Raw genomic sequence first — 18557 nt, forward strand, 5'->3', positions numbered from 1 at the left:
GTAACCATAGATGAAATATGGTTGTACCACTATGATCCTGAATCGGAACAACAGTCAATGGAGTAATAGCACTCATTTCTCCATCGCCCCAAAAAGTTCAAGACACAGAAGTAGGTTGAGAAACTGTTTGGAACATTCTTCTGGTATAAGTATGGAGTGGTAGACTACCTCCTCAATGGTCAGATATTTAATCCAGAATCTATACATTACTTACAAAACTGAAAGAAAAATTCAAAGTTCAACGCTGCGGAAAATGAAAAGAAAGGAATTCTGTTCCTTCAGGAGAATACACCTGTCCATCAAGCCCCTGCGAACATAACTGACATTGCATAATCTAGGATTTCAATGTCTAGATCATCATTCTTATTCCGCAGATTTAGCTCCGTCTAACTATTACGTGTACTTATTTCTCAAACTTAAATAACACTTGAAAGACGCCATTTTAGATCTGATAGGGGTAATGCTACGAACAGTGCTGCGAGGAAATCTAGATTTTTTTTAACTTTTCTGCAAAAGCTGGAGCACTGTACAAGGTAGTATATTGACTCTCGGGGGAAGAGAAGAAGAAGTAAAACTTCACCAATCCACGTGCACTCCTTCCGGGTTGGGCTACGAATTTTTCAGCAGTTCCTAGTCAATATGGTAGACGTCACGTCAGTACTTTGAAACAAAATAAGTAAAGGAGCACTAGTATAAACCAATTACTAACTAAAGATCAGCACTCTGACAATACATTTTATTGGGAATCAATTTCTTCCATAACTTTATTATTATCATTTGCAGGAAGGAAAACACAACTCTTTTTATTTCCTTCAAAAAATTAAGCCCTGGTAGTTGCAAACTAAGCTGTTATAAGCACATCCTCTGAATATTGGAAGCCGAGAATAATGTTTCAGAAAAAAGAAGTTTTAAATAAAACAAAATATGAAACTGAAAACTTCAAACCTGGATAAATACAAACAAGTTACGTAACTGATTTTACCTTTCTTTTGTTTCCAATCGAAGTTGATCCAATGAGAAGAAAACAAGTCGACCAAATCTACTATTGTTCGCTAGGCACAATTATTAAAAATCATAAGAAAGAAGTATAACTAAAATTTACCTCAAAAGGGGCTAAATTAGAAAACAGAAATATGCGTGCATACCCAGACGCTCAAAGAAGAAAGCTTGAGGATTAATCTGCCACATAGTAAATTCATGGAAAGTAGACTACAATTTGTCAATGAGATTGGTTATGATACTGATATAAAATACTACGTGAAGAATGTTTAAAGATTGTACGAGTCTGGAGGGGCAGTCTAAGTGGCAGTCAGGGGGGCAAAAGTAGCTACTATGGGGGCGCTCGCCCCCCTTGCCCCCTTCTGGCGTCGTCACTATATTGTTATGTTTACTTTTTGAACTTAAGCACTTTCTGTACTTTTTGGTGGCATCTTTTACTTTCCCTTTCTGTATATATGTACCTGTAAGGAGCACACAAATGATAGAAAAAATTTATTCGAGCAAAGCACATCTCTTTACAATGAATTAAGTAGAAAGTTCATTAAATATGAGAGAAACTAGTTGCAAAAAAATATCAATAAATAGATCAAGATATCTATATATATAAAAGAGAACGTACAAATCCTTTGTCCGCTCATCACGCTAATATGGCTGAACCAATTTATTTTATTTTTGGGGGGTTATTAGGATTTGGACCCTAGATGGTTTTTATCATATCACTTTAATTTTCAATTACCAGTGTCTTGAGATAATTGACCATTCAGGTGTCCATTACGTACAAATCCTTTGTTAGCTCATCATAGGTATAAAAATAAACGTATTTATATGCAACCCGCATGACCGTGTCACTCGGCGGGTTAACATAAATGACAGGCGTTATAATGGTTTTTATCATATCACTTGAAAGCGAAAAAGTAAAAATTATCTAAGTAACAAAGTTTATTGCGTTCCGGGGTGACCGCAGCGAAGCGGGGTGAACGCTGCTAGTTTAGAATATTTAATGTATAATAAATATACATTATACACGATTAATGTAAAATAATCATTGAAATTAACAATAAAGCATAATTTAAAAAAAGCATAATTAAACAAGAAATAAAGCATAATGTGGGTTGCTCTAACAATTAAGTTGTATGAAGACGAGAAGAAAACGAAAGCTGGTTCCTTAACGAATTTCGTTGATCTTCTTTGTGTCTACAAAAACGCATTCCTAGAAACCTACAAGCTAGGTATCATCTCTGTGATTATATCAGTTTCTAGTGCTAAATGTGAAAGGTCATTCTCTTCTTTGAAAAGATTAAAGACTTGTATACGCAAGTCAATGACTCATGATAGGTTGAAAAACTTAGTGTTACTTTATTTTGAGAAGAAAATTGCTAAATCGTTAGATCTTTAACAAGCTGTGGATATGTTTGCTGCTGCCCACACGAATAGAAAGATCCTCTTCAAGTAGAGGCATGAACCTATAAGTTATTTTCTTTACCTGTAAAAGTGTATTTGCTTCCACTTAAGTCAACCAGCTACACATATTTTAAACGCCATGATTAAATAACTATTTACTTATATTAGAAATCAATTGCATTAATGAATCCTAGTTGTTTGAGGTACTAAATTCTTATATTTTCACTGTTTTTCAAAGAGTAAAATCATGAACAATAAAGATGGAAACATTCACCTTAAATACACACACACACACACACACACACACACACACACATATATATATATATATATATATTGGAGATGTCCCCTCAAAATCCTCTTGGGCCCTTCATTGCCCGCCCCCCTGAAAAAACTCTAGCTACGCTACTGGCCACCATGCACCAGAGATGAATTCTCTACCACTGAGCCACCGCGGCCCTGCTTGGGCTTGGTTGTCCATATCCAATATCTCTTTTGGCGTTGCTTAAACAACTTCTAGTTTTCTTCTAAATCCAGACTCCATATTGGCGTAGATATTAATATTACAGTCGATTGGTAAAATCAATCTTCCACATTTAAAAATTAAAGTACACACAAGTAGAAAAATAAGCATTTATCATAAAAACACTAGCTGCAAGTGTTCAAAATAGATTTATGGTTTCTATAAAATCAATTGAAAATTGCTATTTTTAATTAGGCAGCTAGTGAAAAACAGCAGCTTTCGACTCCAGCCGAGTTTAAACTCAACCTAAACTCAGTTGACCAAAGTGAACTGACCCGACTAACCCGACCCGACAACCCGACCCGATAACCCGACCCGATAACCCGACCCGACAACCCGACCCGATAACCCGACCCGACAACCCGACCCGACCTGACCCGATTGACCCGACCCGAATAACCCGACCCGACAACCCGACCCGAGCTGACCCGACCCGACAACCCGACCCGAGCTGACCCAATTGACCCGACCCGACAACCCGACCCGAATAACCCGACCCGACAACCCGACCCGAGCTGACCCGATTGACCCGACCCGACAACCCGACCCGAATAACCCGACCCGACAACCCGACCCGACAACCCGACCCGACAACCCGACCCGAGTAGCCTGACCCGACAACCCGACCCGAACTGACCCGACTGACCCGACCCGATAACCCGACCCGAGTTGACCTGACCCGACCCGACCCGTAACCCGACCCGTTTGAGAGCACTAGTGAGAAATATCAATAAATCACCAGCAATCGTTTTGCCCTATCTTCGTCATTTATTACACTTGTAACAATGTGTAATACATGTAGTACTGAAAATTTTAAAATAAATAATAATAATGTTAACATTATCATCGATCGGTACTTTAATGTCTATTATTATTATTATTATTATTATTATTATTATTATTATTATTATTATTATTATTATTATTATTATTATTATTAAATTACCAATCTCGTAACATACGGATTTCAGCACTGTTGAAATGGAATCACACTTGATAGCAGTTGGAATGAAACAGCAAAGTTGGTGTAGTGATGCAAGTTGCATAAAAATAAATGGATTTGAGAAACCTCCTTTAAATTCATTTGCAAACATAATAGTTTTATTTTCATGAAGTACTGGAACCTTGTATGTTCTACTTTTCTCTATCAAAATTTGGTACGAAAGAAGCTCACAAAATACTCTTATCTAGGAAGATTTAGCAATATTCTTCGCAGATATACTTCTTGTGATGGCAATTGGTCTTGAGACAGAAGCATTGGTCGACACTATGTTTTGAAATAAATTTATTTGTTTTATGAGTGTGAATGTATACCTCACTATATGTTTCAGTAATTTTCACCATTTTATCTGAAATTGCAAATACTATACCAAAATAATATATTTACTACAGGGTACAATGATTTTTAGAAATATGAGGTTTCAAAAATGTTTTAAAAACACTGCTTTTTCACTTTCTAAAAGTAAATAACAAATAGTTTCTATATAAATTTTACTACTAAACTTTTATATATTAACTATCTGAAATGCCCATTCTTCGCACGAGGAGAATAGGTTTAAGCAGAGTGATTGGACCTGTATCTCTTTAGGACACGTATTTCAATGGAGGTGTAAAGGTGGAAATCCACAATGTTACTGCTTTCCTCCCACCTTCGCCCTTTCTCCTCCCATTGCCGATAGGGTCTAACCTTGGCCTTCAACGGTGTTAGGAATGTCATTATTCAACTCAGCGAACCTGCAATAGCTAAGGATAGAAGTCAGTGGAGAGCTTTTGTGAACGCGGCACTGAACCTCCGGGTTCCATAGGCCATAGAGTTAGTTAGTTAGTTAGTTATCGGGCGTTCTCGATTATTATGACATGTCACCTCTTTCCACTACCACTTCTCATCCATTCTCACCCTACATGTTGATAATGTGATAGAAACCTAAGTTACACCATGGTTCACTCATGTACCAAAATAACAAAATTCGTTTGCAGCGGTCCAGGAGGAGTTCGAGCACAAATCGTTATATTCACTTTTATTATACCAAAATATCCATCCTATTACTTAAAACATCTTTCCAACTTGACAGGCTCGGGAGATATCATGTTTTTGGTTTAATGTCTTGAACACCATCTAATCTCCTTAGAATAAGCATTTTTGAAAATATAATATGATAGAAACCTAAATAAGGCCATACTTCACTCATATATCAAAAATCGTCTAAATCGGTTTGCTGGTCTGAAAAGAGTTAACCGTCAAATTTTTACATTTCAGCTTTATGTATATAGATAATAGAATACAAAGTAACATTGAATGTTCAATATATTTATTTTCATTATTGTTATGTATAAACACTTACCTATTAACAACAGTCAGTCCAAAATTTTTGTATGCATTACAATGAAACTGTTTTATTCAATGTGCCAAATTTCTATTTAGTCTACTTCTAAAATGTTTCGTATCTTCGTTATATTAAGTCACCTACGTCAAGCCTTTCTTGTATATTTGTAAATTAGTCTATGAAAACCGAAACTCACTTTATCTCCACTTTTTTTCTTTTTATACAGACAACAATAAATGTCCACCTAATGCATACAGGTGTTTCTTGAGTATTTCGTTTCAAAGCCATTCTTCATGTATACTGCGACCAAACAATAGTTTATTGTTTTGCGCATTTCATTAAACAGATATGAGTTACTGAAAACAATAACAATTTATTTTGTATCTGTAAATGTGGACTGTATAAATTTGTATAGTTGCTGGAATTAATAAGTATTAGAATGAAGCAAATACTACACACAAACACTGAAGATCCCGCACACGAGGCTTTTGCAGGAAAGCACAAAACAACACTGACAAAAGATGCGGGAGGCGGCCTAACGGTATTTTGAAAAGAAAGACAAGAGACCGCCAGAGTAAGATACTACAAATAGAAATCATATTGACCTGCAGAGACATCTCTACAGCAAAACTGACACTACATAAAACATATAATTTGTTCCAAGTTTTGGAAATGCTCACAATAGGCTCAAACACGGAAAAAAACATAAGCCTCCTTTTTCTTCTTATTTTTATGAAACAAACAGAGAGCAGAATGGCCCGAACATAGCCCCCACCTTGAAACGCTCTAGTTTCAAATAACACACGCACACAATGAATGATCGAGATTCACACAAGAAATACACTAAAAGCGAGAAAAATAATAACAATGCATAATAATAGTAATAAAAAAAACACACACACAAAGCAAATATTCATATGCAATGATAAGACATGCTTTATGAGCGAGGTTGTAGCGTTTTGCATGACTTCACTTTACTTTGAAGGGTTGAAAGGCAATGGAACCAGCTTCGCAATGGGGCGCTTCAACTCCCCGAAGGCAGTCTTTACAGTAACTGCTCGCACTAAGCCATCATTTCCTGGAAATATGCACTGAACACGCCCTAATCTCCATTGCTGGGGAGGCAGATGGGATTCCTTCAAAATAACCATGTCTCCAATCTTGATATTGTCTCGGGTTTTCCGCCACTTCGTTCTTGACTGGAGACTGCACAAATATTCTTGGGACCAACGGCGCCAAAAATGCTGCGACAACTGTTGCACCAATTGCCACCTTTTCAGATGAGAAAGCTGGGATGAAGTGAAATCCTTATCCGGGACAGAAAGTAATGATTCTCCCACAAGGAAATGAGCTGGTGTAAGAGCGGCCAGATCGTTGGGGTCATCCGAGAGAGGAGTGAGAGGGCGGGAGTTCAGAATTGCTTCAATTTGAACTAGCGTGGTATACATTTCCTCAAAGCTTAACGCCACCTCTCCCACGATGCGCTTGAAATGATGCTTTACTCTACGTATATTTGCTTCCCAAATCCCACCAAAATGAGGTGCGGACGGGGGGTTAAAATGCCAAGATATTCCTTGTTTGCTGAGATAGCCAGCAGTTTCTTCATTTTTGGCCGTGTGAACACTTACTCTTAACAATTCCTTTAGCTCTTTGCTAGCTCCTACAAAGTTACGCCCACAATCGCTGTAGATGTCACTAGGTACGCCCCGACGAGCCACAAAACGCCTTAGGGCAGCGAGAAAGGAAGGAGTGCTTGCATCCGTAACTAATTCTATGTGTACAGCCTTAGTGGAAAAACACACAAAAAGACAGATGTATGCCTTAAACCTCAAACGGCTGCGCCCTCGGCTGGCTTTGAGTAGCACCGGCCTTGCATAATCCACACCTGTGTGGGAAAAGCATCGGCTTGGGTTTACGCGAGAGGGGGGCAGGGAACCCATTAGTTGCGTCTCTGTTCTTCCTTCAAACCGACAACATTTTACACACTTCCGGATTATCTTCCTCACTAGATTTCTCGCACCCACAATCCAGAAATGTTGCCGTAGCGTAGATAACACTAATTGAGGGCCACCGTGGAAAGTGTTTAAATGCTCGTGATTGATCAGAAGTTCCGTTAATTTATGCTTATTGGGCAACAGCACGGGATGCTTTCTATCCACAGAAATGTCGGCGTTTTGTAATCTCCCCCCCCCACACGCAAGATGCCATTTTCGTCAATGAAGGGAGACAAGCATAAAATATTATTCTTATTGGGAATGGGCTCTTCATCCACTAAGCACTGGATTTCGGTGTGAAATTCTCTTTTCTGCACCTCCTTTACCAAACACAAAAGGCTCTCTTCCATTTCTTTCGATGTAAGTGCCCCCTGGCGTTTCTGCACCGGATTCCTGCAGTTGTAAACAAACCTGCGACACCAACCCACTACACGCTTCAATCTCACTAGAGAGGAGAAACGGTTTACAATGTCATTTTCAGACTGCACACACATAGCGGTGATACATTTTTTCTTTTCTTCCACTTCTGTAGTAAAGTCAGCGAGAGGATATGGAGGCTCTGGCAACATTGCTTCGCGCAACCACTCTGGATCGCTCCACCACAGGGGATGTTCTAAGAGCTCGCTGGGCTTTAACCCCCTTGACGCACAATCAGCTGCATTATCTTCACTCTTGGTATGTGACCATTGTGACGAAGGCAAAATTCCTTGTATTTTCGCTACCCGATTTGAAACGAAAGTTTTCCACTTGTCAGGTGACTGGGCTAACCAGGCCAACACAACAGTGGAGTCAGTGAAAGCCCTTGTATCCTGGACGTTTACACTGATGGCACTTGCAACTGTTTTTAACAATTTGGCCAGCAACAATGCGGCGCACAGTTCCAATCGGGGTAGGGAAACTGTTTTGATGGGAGCAACTTTGGTTTTTGCAGCGATGAGTCTCACGTCGACATGACCGTTAAGACGTTCTGCTCGTAAATAGGCGACTGCAGAATAGGCCCGCTCACTAGCATCAGAGAAGCCTATTAATTGACAGCTGACGGCGTCAAAGGGCACAATGCATCGTTCGACTTTCACTTCACGGAGCACAAACAACTCATCGCAGTACTCTCGCCAAGCTGCACTTGTTTCAAAGGGGAGGGGGTCGTCCCAACCGAGGCTTTCCTTCCACAATGATTGTAACATCATCTTGGCCCTGATGGTTACTGGGGAGAGAAGGCCAAGGGGATCGAAAATCTTGGTAATCTCTGACAACACTTTTCGTTTTGTCCACACTTCTGGGGGAGAGGGAGGCACTACGTTGAACCCAAACTCGTCGCTAACAGGTGACCACTGTACTCCGAGGGTCTTGATGTTGTTATCGGTGTCAAAGTTGAATTGTAGGTCAATTTCACGCATATGGGGAGGAACAGCCTGGAGCACTTCCGGTTCGCTAGATAGCCACTTTCGAAGTTCGAAGCCTCCTTCTCGTAAAAGTTGAATCAGCTGTTGTTGTAGCTCAATTGCTTCGCTCACACTAGCTGCACCTCCGAGGAAGTCATCCATGAAAAAATCTCTTCTCACCGCCTTCGCTGCTAAAGGGTACTTCTCCCCTTCTTCTTCAACTACCTGGAGCAAGCATCTGGTTTCCAAGAAGCTAGCAGACGCAGTACCGTACGTCACTGTTAACAAACGGTAGTCTTCGATTGGAGCACTTGGAGAATCTCTCCACACAATTCTTTGGAAGTCGACGTCGTCCTTGTGCACTAACACTGCCCGGTACATTTTTGCAATATCCGCACATAAGGGAACACGATGCTCACGAAAACGAACAAGAATCGGGAAAATATCGTCCTGCAATTTTGGCCCCACAATGAGCTTCTGATTCAGAGATACACCCGAAGTTGTTCTTGCACTCCCATCGAAGACCACTCGCACCTTCGTAGTGGAGCTGGTGGGCTTCAAAACAGCATGATGTGGTAGGTAACAACTAGTTTCAGCTGGAACGTTTCTCTCGCTTGGGGGAATGAGTTCCATATGCCCCAACTGAATATATTCCCTCATGAAGTCGCGATATTGTTGCTGAAGGGAGGGTTGTTTAGCTAACTTCCATTCGGTATTTAATAGCCTCTTCACTGCGATTTCACGTGATCTGCCTAATGGGGCTGTGTTACCCCTGAAAGGTAGTCTCACCACATAACTTCCGTGCTCGTCACGGTGGTGTGTAGCTACAAAATGTTCTTCACAGCTCCTTTCTTCCTTGGACAGGTGTTTTGTAAGTGGGAGCTCTTCTAACTCCCAAAACTGGCGAAGAGCTTCATCGATCTCGCAGGAAACGCGATGTGACGTCACCGTTAGGTTCCCACTTGTCGGACCTATATTTCCAGATAGCACCCAGCCGAGACTAGTTTCTAATGCGACAGGCGTCCCGGGCGGCCCCATACACTTCCCGCTCAACATAAGTGATGGAAACACGTCCGCTCCCAACAGTATGTCAATGGGGCCCACTACGTCGAAAGTGGGATCTGCTAATCTTAGGCCCTCTAAATGAGACCAGTTTGTAGCACTAGGACACTTTTGTTTGGGTAGATCGGATGTAACTTTCTGAACTACCACAGCACGAGTTTCAAAAGTTTCACTTGTTCCCCCGAATGACTGAAACTCTAAGTCCACCATTGCACTCGCTGTCGCCACTCCTGCTCCTGTAATCCCGGAAATCACAATACTGGATTTCTTTTCCCTAAGATCCAGCTTTTGTACACAGTTCTCGGTGACGAAACTAGATTCACTCGCGCAATCCAGCATCGCTCTGAAGGGGTAGTACACACCATTATTTCCTCTTACTTTCACGATGGCAGTAAGTACACTTGCGTCCGCTTGCGTCCTGTGGTACACTTGCGTCCGCTGCAACATGGGCCGTGATATTTGATTCACGCACTGGTGACTCAGCTCTCTCGTAGTGCAAAAGAGTGTGATGTTTTTTAGCGCACTTGCGACACGTACTAGATGAGCACGTATCCTTTCTACACGATTTCCGAAGACAATTAAAACACAGTTTTTTCTCTTTCACTAGGGTGACACGATCCAACACTTTGAGTTTTGTGAACTCCGCACATTTGTAGAGGGGGTGGATTGCACTGCATACGACACATAATGTTTGACCACGTTCACTGGTGGTAACATGGGAGGAAGTTTGTTTTTTGTCGCGATACTTCACTTGCTCACTACTTCCGGTGATGCGCGTTTTCCCTTGCGAGCGCGCGGGCTCTGTTATCGAGGAACTCTGCGAGCTGCTCAAATGACGGCTGTTCATTTGTTTTCAATGAAAGTTCCCACTGTCTACGACTTTCACTGTCCAGTTTATCCGTAATATGATAAATCAAGATAACATCCCAGTGTTCGACTGGTTGCTCGAGCACCTTGAGGGACCGCGTGCACTCCATTGTGGTATCAATTAACTTACGTAGGGCGGCTGGTGATTCTTGTTGTATTACGGGTTGCGTAACTAAGCGTTTAATTGTCGCGTTCACTATTTCCCTCTTATTGTGATAACGTGCGTTTAAAATGTCCCACGCCTCTTTGTAGTTGCTGTCCGTGGTTTGCATCGCTTGAAGGAGTTGTGCTGGTTCCCCTTTCAAGGATGTTTTGAGGTACTGCAACTTTTGAGCACCTGAGAGATTTTTGTTATTGTGTACTGAAGCCACAAATAAATCGTGAAACGATAACCACTCATGGAGGTTTCCCGAAAACACTGGCAACTGAAACTGCGGTAGTCTTACGTCACTAGCAGGTTGCCTTTCAGACGAAGACGAAGGCTGAGCTCCTTTACTTCCCTCCAATTGAAAATCCATCAATTGAACACACATCTGAACTATTCTCTTGTCCATTTCCGCTAACTCTTCCTCTTCTTTTTCGAACTCCTCGTCTCCTGCCACCGCCGAAATATCATCCAGCAGCTTTGAACACTCCTGCTGGAGTTCACTGACCTTCGCCTGAGGCACCAAGATGGCTGCCGCTGCGGTAGCGTCCAACTCTGTGATGGCTTTTTCTTCGCGCGTAATTTTTGACTTCAATGTTCTTTTCTTAATTTTTAGCAGCTCCATCTCTAAAACACTGCACTATGTTCGTGAGGAAAAAAAACACTCAATCACGTCTATTATTATTCACAGCAACAGTTCACATAGGCACTAGTAATCCGGTTCGGATGGACCATGTATACGCCGACCAAACAATATTTTATTGTTTTACGCATTTAGTTAAACAGATATGAGTTACTGAAAACAATAACAATTTATTTTGTATCTGTAAATGTGGACTGTATAAATTTGTATAGTTGCTGGAATTAATAAGTATTAGAATGAAGCAAATACTACACACAAACACTGAAGATCCCGCACACGAGGCTTTTGCAGGAAAGCACAAAACAACACTGACAAAAGATGCGGGAGGCGGCCTAACGGTATTTTGAAAAGAAAGACAAGAGACCGCCAGAGTAAGATACTACAAATAGAAATCATATTGACCTGCAGAGACATCTCTACAGCAAAACTGACACTACATAAAACATATAATTTGTTCCAAGTTTTGGAAATGCTCACAATAGGCTCAAACACGGAAAAAAACATAAGCCTCCTTTTTCTTCTTATTTTTATGAAACAAACAGAGGGCAGAATGGCCCGAACACTTCAAATTCGGATTAATACGGTGTAAGCTTCTTCATTCTGTTTCTGCTCATTTTATTATGAAAAGCTTTCATTTTTAGAAGTAGGTATATGTGTCCCCTCTTTCTCTAAATTGTGTCAATTGATATTAAGGCTCTTATAATACTGTTCTATTAGCTTGGTTTGATTTTGAGTTTAAAGAACCCTTTCAGCAGCGAGGCTATATGTATGTAGCATTAGCTTGAGGAGCTCTTGTTCATAGACACTCGTGTTTTACACATAGGACTACAGGATGACGAATTCCGCTTCTAAGTTGATTGCAAAATCTTTCTTCCCGACCAATTTCTCAAAAAAAGTGTACATCAAAGCCTTTTGTGTAAATCTCCGATTATAAGGGAAATGTTTAATAAATTAACAATCAAGGTTATACTCACGTTCCATAATCATCTGATTGTAATAGACTTGATTTTATAAGATTGACAGCTGATATAAGCAATGTCACGCTTGACGTAAGCCTTTAAATATGTTAATATTTCCCACTATCATTGTATATTGATAATTCTTCTTCAAGGAATTCCAGCAGAAGAATACATCTCATTTCAGTGAAGGCGGTGAGGAGCACAAACTTCTCAGATGGAATTACCTTAATATAGTTGACAACTTGTAAACAGGATTTCCACTCTATGGATACTTATGAGCGAAATTCTCATTTTCTGTAACAATTAGACAAAGAATTCTTATGCACCCCACTCATAATGCAGCAGATTTTGTAGAGAGATGGCATTCTCGTGGACTTCTGGTCAACAGACAACTGTTGTTCAATCTTGCCAAAACTTGTTGATACCATGAGTGATGTGTTCATGTATATTCATATGTGCTCATGGTGTCCATATACATATATATCAAGTACTAACCTTCGCGGTCAGTTTATTTAAAGTCAACATCTTGTTCGCTTGAATAAGGTTGTTCGCTGACTCAATATTAACCATATTACAGTAATTGCACGTCGGTGGTCGTCCTGGGCGAGTCTTTTCGATGACATTCATGTCTACCCTCAAATTTCCGCACAATTTGCATTGACATGACTTGGTAGTCATAAACGTGTAGGCGTCTTCCATGGATTTGAGAACAGAATATTTCACGTGCCCGTTCATACCGCATCAACGTCTGGATCTATGTTCCTGTCCAGGATTGGAACACATCATCATATGCTATTAGGGTCGAGCACGTTTCTTCTTGCAGGCGTTGTTTTCTGAAACGACTACCCCGAAACATTTATAAAAATTGCGCCATGATAAACATTAAGAATATTAAACAGCATCCAATTTGTAGAGAAAAACAAGGAAATTTATTTCCGGACTGTTCCTCGTATTTCATTCTAAAACCTTTCAATTGGAAATTTGAGTAGTCACAAAACCACAGTCCTATCGAATTCTATGCACATATTATAATAAACGTGCAATTTCCGGTTACTGTAATTGAATTCAGGAGGACATGAAATTGGAACCGTCATTTTCCTCTTCATTTGACATAAATTTGCTTTAATTCATTGCCGACATACATTACAAACTTTTGTCTTAACCTGGCAAAAACCTTTCTTCATTCCTTTGCAATTGTTTCACGATTTATATAGTGAACTATGCCAAAAACAAATTTCTTCTTTTAATTGATCAATAAAAAGAAGAAGAATGCCTTAAGTTTACAAAAAGGAGACTTTCCTTTTGACTTTTATCCTATGACTTTCATCCTATGTAAATCATTAAACAAAACAGACTTTCACTAAATATACTTTTTCTTTATCTATAGTACGTACTATGGTTAGACAAGTATCTACATACTAGTTCGCTTACATGTTTGCTTGTATTTCAGTAACTTCAGTATTGTAGCAGTTTGTAATATCACCTTATAGTACAGTTCAAATTACTTATTTCCGAAAGAATGATTATATTTTAAATGCTACGAACTTGTAAATAAATTGTAAAAGCACTGCACTGAGAAAAATGGCTAATTTTCTTGCTCAGTCTTACACTCGCAATGAACAAAACAAAATAGAAACAAAACTGTAAGAAGAAGTGCAGCAAACTAAATAATACAAAGTAGAATATGAATACATGAAATAATAATATATTTCTACATTCTTCCCTTTTTGATTGAACCCAATTTCCATGATGTTTGTTTATTCATCTAACCAAGAAAAGGAATAACCTTTTTAACTATCCGTTTCATGAAACCAGTTCTTGGTTTAACCGATAGTACTCTGACAAAATTATCACTACTAGGATTAACTTCTACAAAAACAAGGTACCACACTTGAGGAGGAACATTTTGTGCTTTCAAAACAACCATTCCTGATTGCAAGTTTGGTGGGCCGGAAGTCTATTTTTACCGCTGGTGAAGTTGATTAACATAGTTCTTGTTCTAGTGTCTCGAAACATGTTGCAGCATCTGAATTCTTTCCCATCTAGACAGTCGATTAGCAGGAATGTCACTTAAATCTGGTTCCAGTATGCTAGTTAGTAATGAGAAGATTTTCTGGAATAGAAAACTAAGGATCAAAAGGATTGTTAGAAATCACCGTTATTGGTCTTGAGTTTAGGCAACATTTCTTCGAATGTTAAATGAGCATATCTTGCAATTCTCTTTGCGTGCAGGAAACTTCATTCATTTTGTGGCACTTTCACGTGATCCGCTGTGCAATGATTGTGAAGGAATGAATTTCCAAATAAATCGTTCTTGAAACGTATATTCTTCCAATAATTTCAAGAATTGCTCATTTCTATTTTCTTTTCTTTTTATTTATAATTCTCGATTTCGAAATACACAATTCTAACCATTGTCACTTTAAATACGGATAATCTTATCTCTTCTTGCTATGAATCTTTCAATGCTACAATAAAGGCTTTAGCTGAAGCTCTCTAACTAATTCTATGTGTACTGCTAATGTCGTCAAGCAAATGAACAAAGCCGCATATTCCTTTTTTTTTATCTTGAATCTAGCTGTTACTTTCAGTAAAAATATTCAGTAGAGCTGACACCTACATGAGGAAAAAGATCCTGTTCCAGTTATTCTTTTTCTCGGTAACTGACCCATTAACTGATGTAGTATTATATTCCACGTGGTGTCAAGTATTTCATCCGAAGCGATTCCCTAATATATTAGGTCTGGAGTGTAACGACCTAATATATGCATATTAGATGATGAGGTTGGTAAGATATTTAATTGGAAGCAATATTATTTGATGCATTCAATCAAAATCCAGATGTTCTTTGTTTCATCCTCCAGCAACTTTTTTTTATATCGTTGAACGGATATATTTCCTTGATTCTACTTTGGTCAAAAATTTCTGTTGTTGTTTTTAATATCGCTAATTTCGTGATTATAAGCTTCTTCTTGTACTATTTTTATGCATTTCTACAGAGAAATGTGTCTGTGTTCTTCGCTAAAGTTGCTTGGTTTCCTTGACTTTGGATTTTTCAGGTTATTGATGAATCGTAAACATTATTCTGTAACAGGAATAATGTTTCCAATCTGGAATATCATTACATAAATCCTGCATCATTAACAGTCTTCTGTATTACGAGTTTCCTTTGCCCATGATTATGTTTACAGAAATCTTCGATCATCCCACCAAAATTAAGAGTTCTTGAAGTTAGAGTTTTAACACCTCTGTTAATCTACTAGGCTGGATTCAGTTCTGAGGGAACGTAGTGACATTGTTTGATTTCGGTGAGATCTTGAACTTGAGCCACTCTATTGGCAACGAAAGTTTTCCATCTGCTTGGAAATCCACAAGTAGATGTTATCAACCTGTACCTTTATGCTAGATACTTTTCCTTAAGCAGGTTAGCTAATAAGGCTGCACCAAATAGTTCCCATTTAGGAAGAATTATTTTTCGTGCACATACTATTCTTGATTTAACGCAAAGAAGGTTGACCTTATCTTGTCTTTGTTGCTAGTTCTTACATAAACTAGTACTCTATTTTGTTTCGGAACTGTGACAAAATTTATGAATTTATCTGCTTCTGTAATTTTGTAATGTTAAACATCGGTTATATTCTATTTCTTTTATCTAAAGCAGATGTTGTGCAAGTCGATTCCACACTTCAGGTAGTTTGGAGCTAATTTGTCATTCCATTGTAATATATACCATACAAAGTTTATGTAGATAATTTTCGTATTTAACAACCATAGGACTGCCGAGACCAACTGCATCAAAGATTGAGGCAACTACAGCAACAAATTTTCTTTTTATACTTCTACTGTCAGGTGTTTTATAACTACACTGTTCAAATTTGCAGAAAATTAGGAGCGGGTATGCGCTGAGAATCCCTAACACTTTTATACCTAATTCGTTTATACCTAGTTTGCATTGACTGCTAAGTTTCATTGGTATACTTTGTAACACTACTGAGTCATTAGTGCATCGCCTGCAAAATGTGAAATTTCCTCGAGCTAATAAATCAGTTAGTTCTTTTCGGGTTTGTGATGCCGTTTACTTTTCTGTGCGTAAATGCAAGAAATCTTCATTTAGAAGTGGTTTTTAAAATCTTGAATCTGTGTGTTTTTCTGAATTGTTTTTTGCTAACACATGATATCTGACCAACTTCGTCATAATCAAAGTGCTCTGCCATTTGAGTCTGATAACTTAACGCAAATTTAGAAGATTCCATGCACTTTCGTTCTCATGATATCTATTTATCTTTACCGTTTATAATTCAAGTATTTTCCTCATCATATCCGTTTCCTTACACTGTATCCTCTCATACGTCCTGAGCTCCTTCGCTGCTACGCGGTTAGCGTAGACCCGGGTTGGCTTCCCGGCGGGAGCGCATGTGGTCCGGATTCCACGTTAATCAGTAGGTCCCGTCCCATATAGCCTCGCTGCTGAAAAGGACGTTAAAATTAAAATCAACTCAACTCTCATACATCCCTTAGTTTCTTATATCAAAGTTTTAACAACACAGAGCACGAAGTATGTTGATATGGTATAAAAATAGTGATATGACGAGAATGTCAAACTGATAACATTGGCATGTCACTTTGACCCTTAATATATCACTTTGACATACAAAATATGTAAAATATTTTGTCCGTATTATGATTTATCGTAGATCAAAACGACACATCAAGGTGGTCATAGACTTTCTGAGATACTAGAATGCTCTCTAGACATACTAAGTGGAATGGCAAGATGACTTCCATTTATGTCATTTTAACATATGAGGGGCACTGAACTGAAAACTGTATAACCACTATAAAGAAAATTTCTCGCAAAAGTTGGCAACATTGTTATGAATAATCGAAACTGACCTGTATCGAGAAAACAAATGCATACTGACAACTGAGAGGTATTATCTGTCACATAATTTTATGCGTGTGTTCCGCGGGATAGTATCTTTTGCCCGTTACTATGAGAATGAAATCGGTACACATTCTTTGCTACCACCTCGCAATTTAATTAAATGTTTTTAAGGTTTTATTAGCTCAATCCCTAACCAAATCGATAACTGCATGATCTATCTCTTTCGCAGTTAATACAATACACTACAGAAATACCGTAACACTTAATAAAAAAAGAAAAAAAACAACGTTTTTTCACATCATGAAGCTTAAGGTAATTGCCATATATTTATAGCGTGTGGATAACTTGCGTATCTTGTTCTGTAGCTCGTTGGATCCGTGTAGAATTCCCATTCCTGCAACCGTGTTCGAATCTTCGACCTACTACTTTTTTATTTTTATTTTTTCATTGACCAGGTAGGACTGCAGTAAAAAGGAAAAATATGATTACAGTTTAAGGTATGATTCGATATTCTGCAAGTATTTATTTACATATTTATTGTCACGCGAACAAGATGAAGAAGAATTTTACAAGCGTAAAACTGTCCTATATTTTACTATTAATAAAAACTATTAATAAGTTTACAGCTCGATAATAAATTGAATTCTCTTCAATTGCAGTCCATAATTAGCTATGGTCACGAAGACGGATTTCAGTTGTTTTGTGAGTGGTCAGCAGATTGGCATCCATCATCTCTAATTCTAGAATTAAATGCAAATTAATTCTACTTTTCGCTTAGATATAAAATACTCACCTTTAGTACTTAACGAAACAAAGAACATAGTGCAAAATGTCACTCTGGCATTACATTTCGTTATATAAAGAAATGAAAAAATAACACATTTATACGTGAAAATTTCGAAGATAATATGAAAAATATTACGAACAATTCTAAAATAGAATTAAACAGGGTTTATAATAAAATAAACTGCAATGAAATGCTGGGTATTTGAAGATAGCAAAAATATTTGCCCTTATATGCTGAAATACAAGCTTGTTGAACAGATATGAAACTTCACCTTGAAATATACACCACGAATTTGATTCTCGATAGAATCTGAAATATGTTAAGAACTTTAAACCTTGAAGAAGTTTGACGTCCCATGGTTATAATATTGACGTTGCGAACTGACTAAGCTAGCAATAAATACAGGGAGAAGCTCACTGAACCAGCTCCTGTTTTCCAGTTTTTATATAAATTAATGTATCTAACGGCGGATTTTTGGCCAAAAGATTTTTCTTTGCATATATTTCAGGGAGAACATGTAACGTCAATATTTCATTAGCAAATGTAGCAACTGATCAAATTGAATAATGTCAAAACTAGCCTACTT

The 18557-nt window shown here is 38.5% G+C and overlaps 3 protein-coding genes across 3 annotated transcripts; all 3 read right to left on the reverse strand.

The window, feature by feature from the left end:
- Window positions 1-6221: 6221 nt before the first annotated feature.
- On the reverse strand, window positions 6222-7187 carry LOC145679394 (uncharacterized). The gene has a single exon (XM_081749976.1). The coding sequence runs from the start codon at window positions 7185-7187 to the stop codon at window positions 6222-6224; it is 966 nt and encodes a 321-aa protein (XP_081606102.1).
- A 173-nt stretch (window positions 7188-7360) lies between these two features.
- Window positions 7361-10132, reverse strand: LOC145679395 (uncharacterized). The gene has a single exon (XM_081749977.1). It carries the CDS (start codon window positions 10130-10132, stop codon window positions 7361-7363), a length of 2772 nt encoding a protein of 923 aa, XP_081606103.1.
- Window positions 10133-10443: 311 nt separating this feature from the next.
- Window positions 10444-11322, reverse strand: LOC145679396 (uncharacterized). The gene has a single exon (XM_081749978.1). The coding sequence runs from the start codon at window positions 11320-11322 to the stop codon at window positions 10444-10446; it is 879 nt and encodes a 292-aa protein (XP_081606104.1).
- Window positions 11323-18557: the final 7235 nt, after the last annotated feature.

The sequence above is a fragment of the Thermobia domestica genome, chromosome 2 (assembly GCF_964235325.1).
Source record: "Thermobia domestica chromosome 2, izTheDome1.hap1.1, whole genome shotgun sequence".
Lineage (NCBI taxonomy): Eukaryota > Metazoa > Arthropoda > Insecta > Zygentoma > Lepismatidae > Thermobia > Thermobia domestica.

Excerpts from the sequence above, each read along its gene's own strand:
- LOC145679394 (XM_081749976.1), bottom strand. The coding sequence starts at position 7,187 with ATGGGTTCCCTGCCCCCCTCTCGCGTAAACCCAAGCCGATGCTTTTCC.
- LOC145679395 (XM_081749977.1), bottom strand. The coding sequence starts at position 10,132 with ATGTTGCAGCGGACGCAAGTGTACCACAGGACGCAAGCGGACGCAAGT.
- LOC145679396 (XM_081749978.1), bottom strand. The coding sequence starts at position 11,322 with ATGGAGCTGCTAAAAATTAAGAAAAGAACATTGAAGTCAAAAATTACG.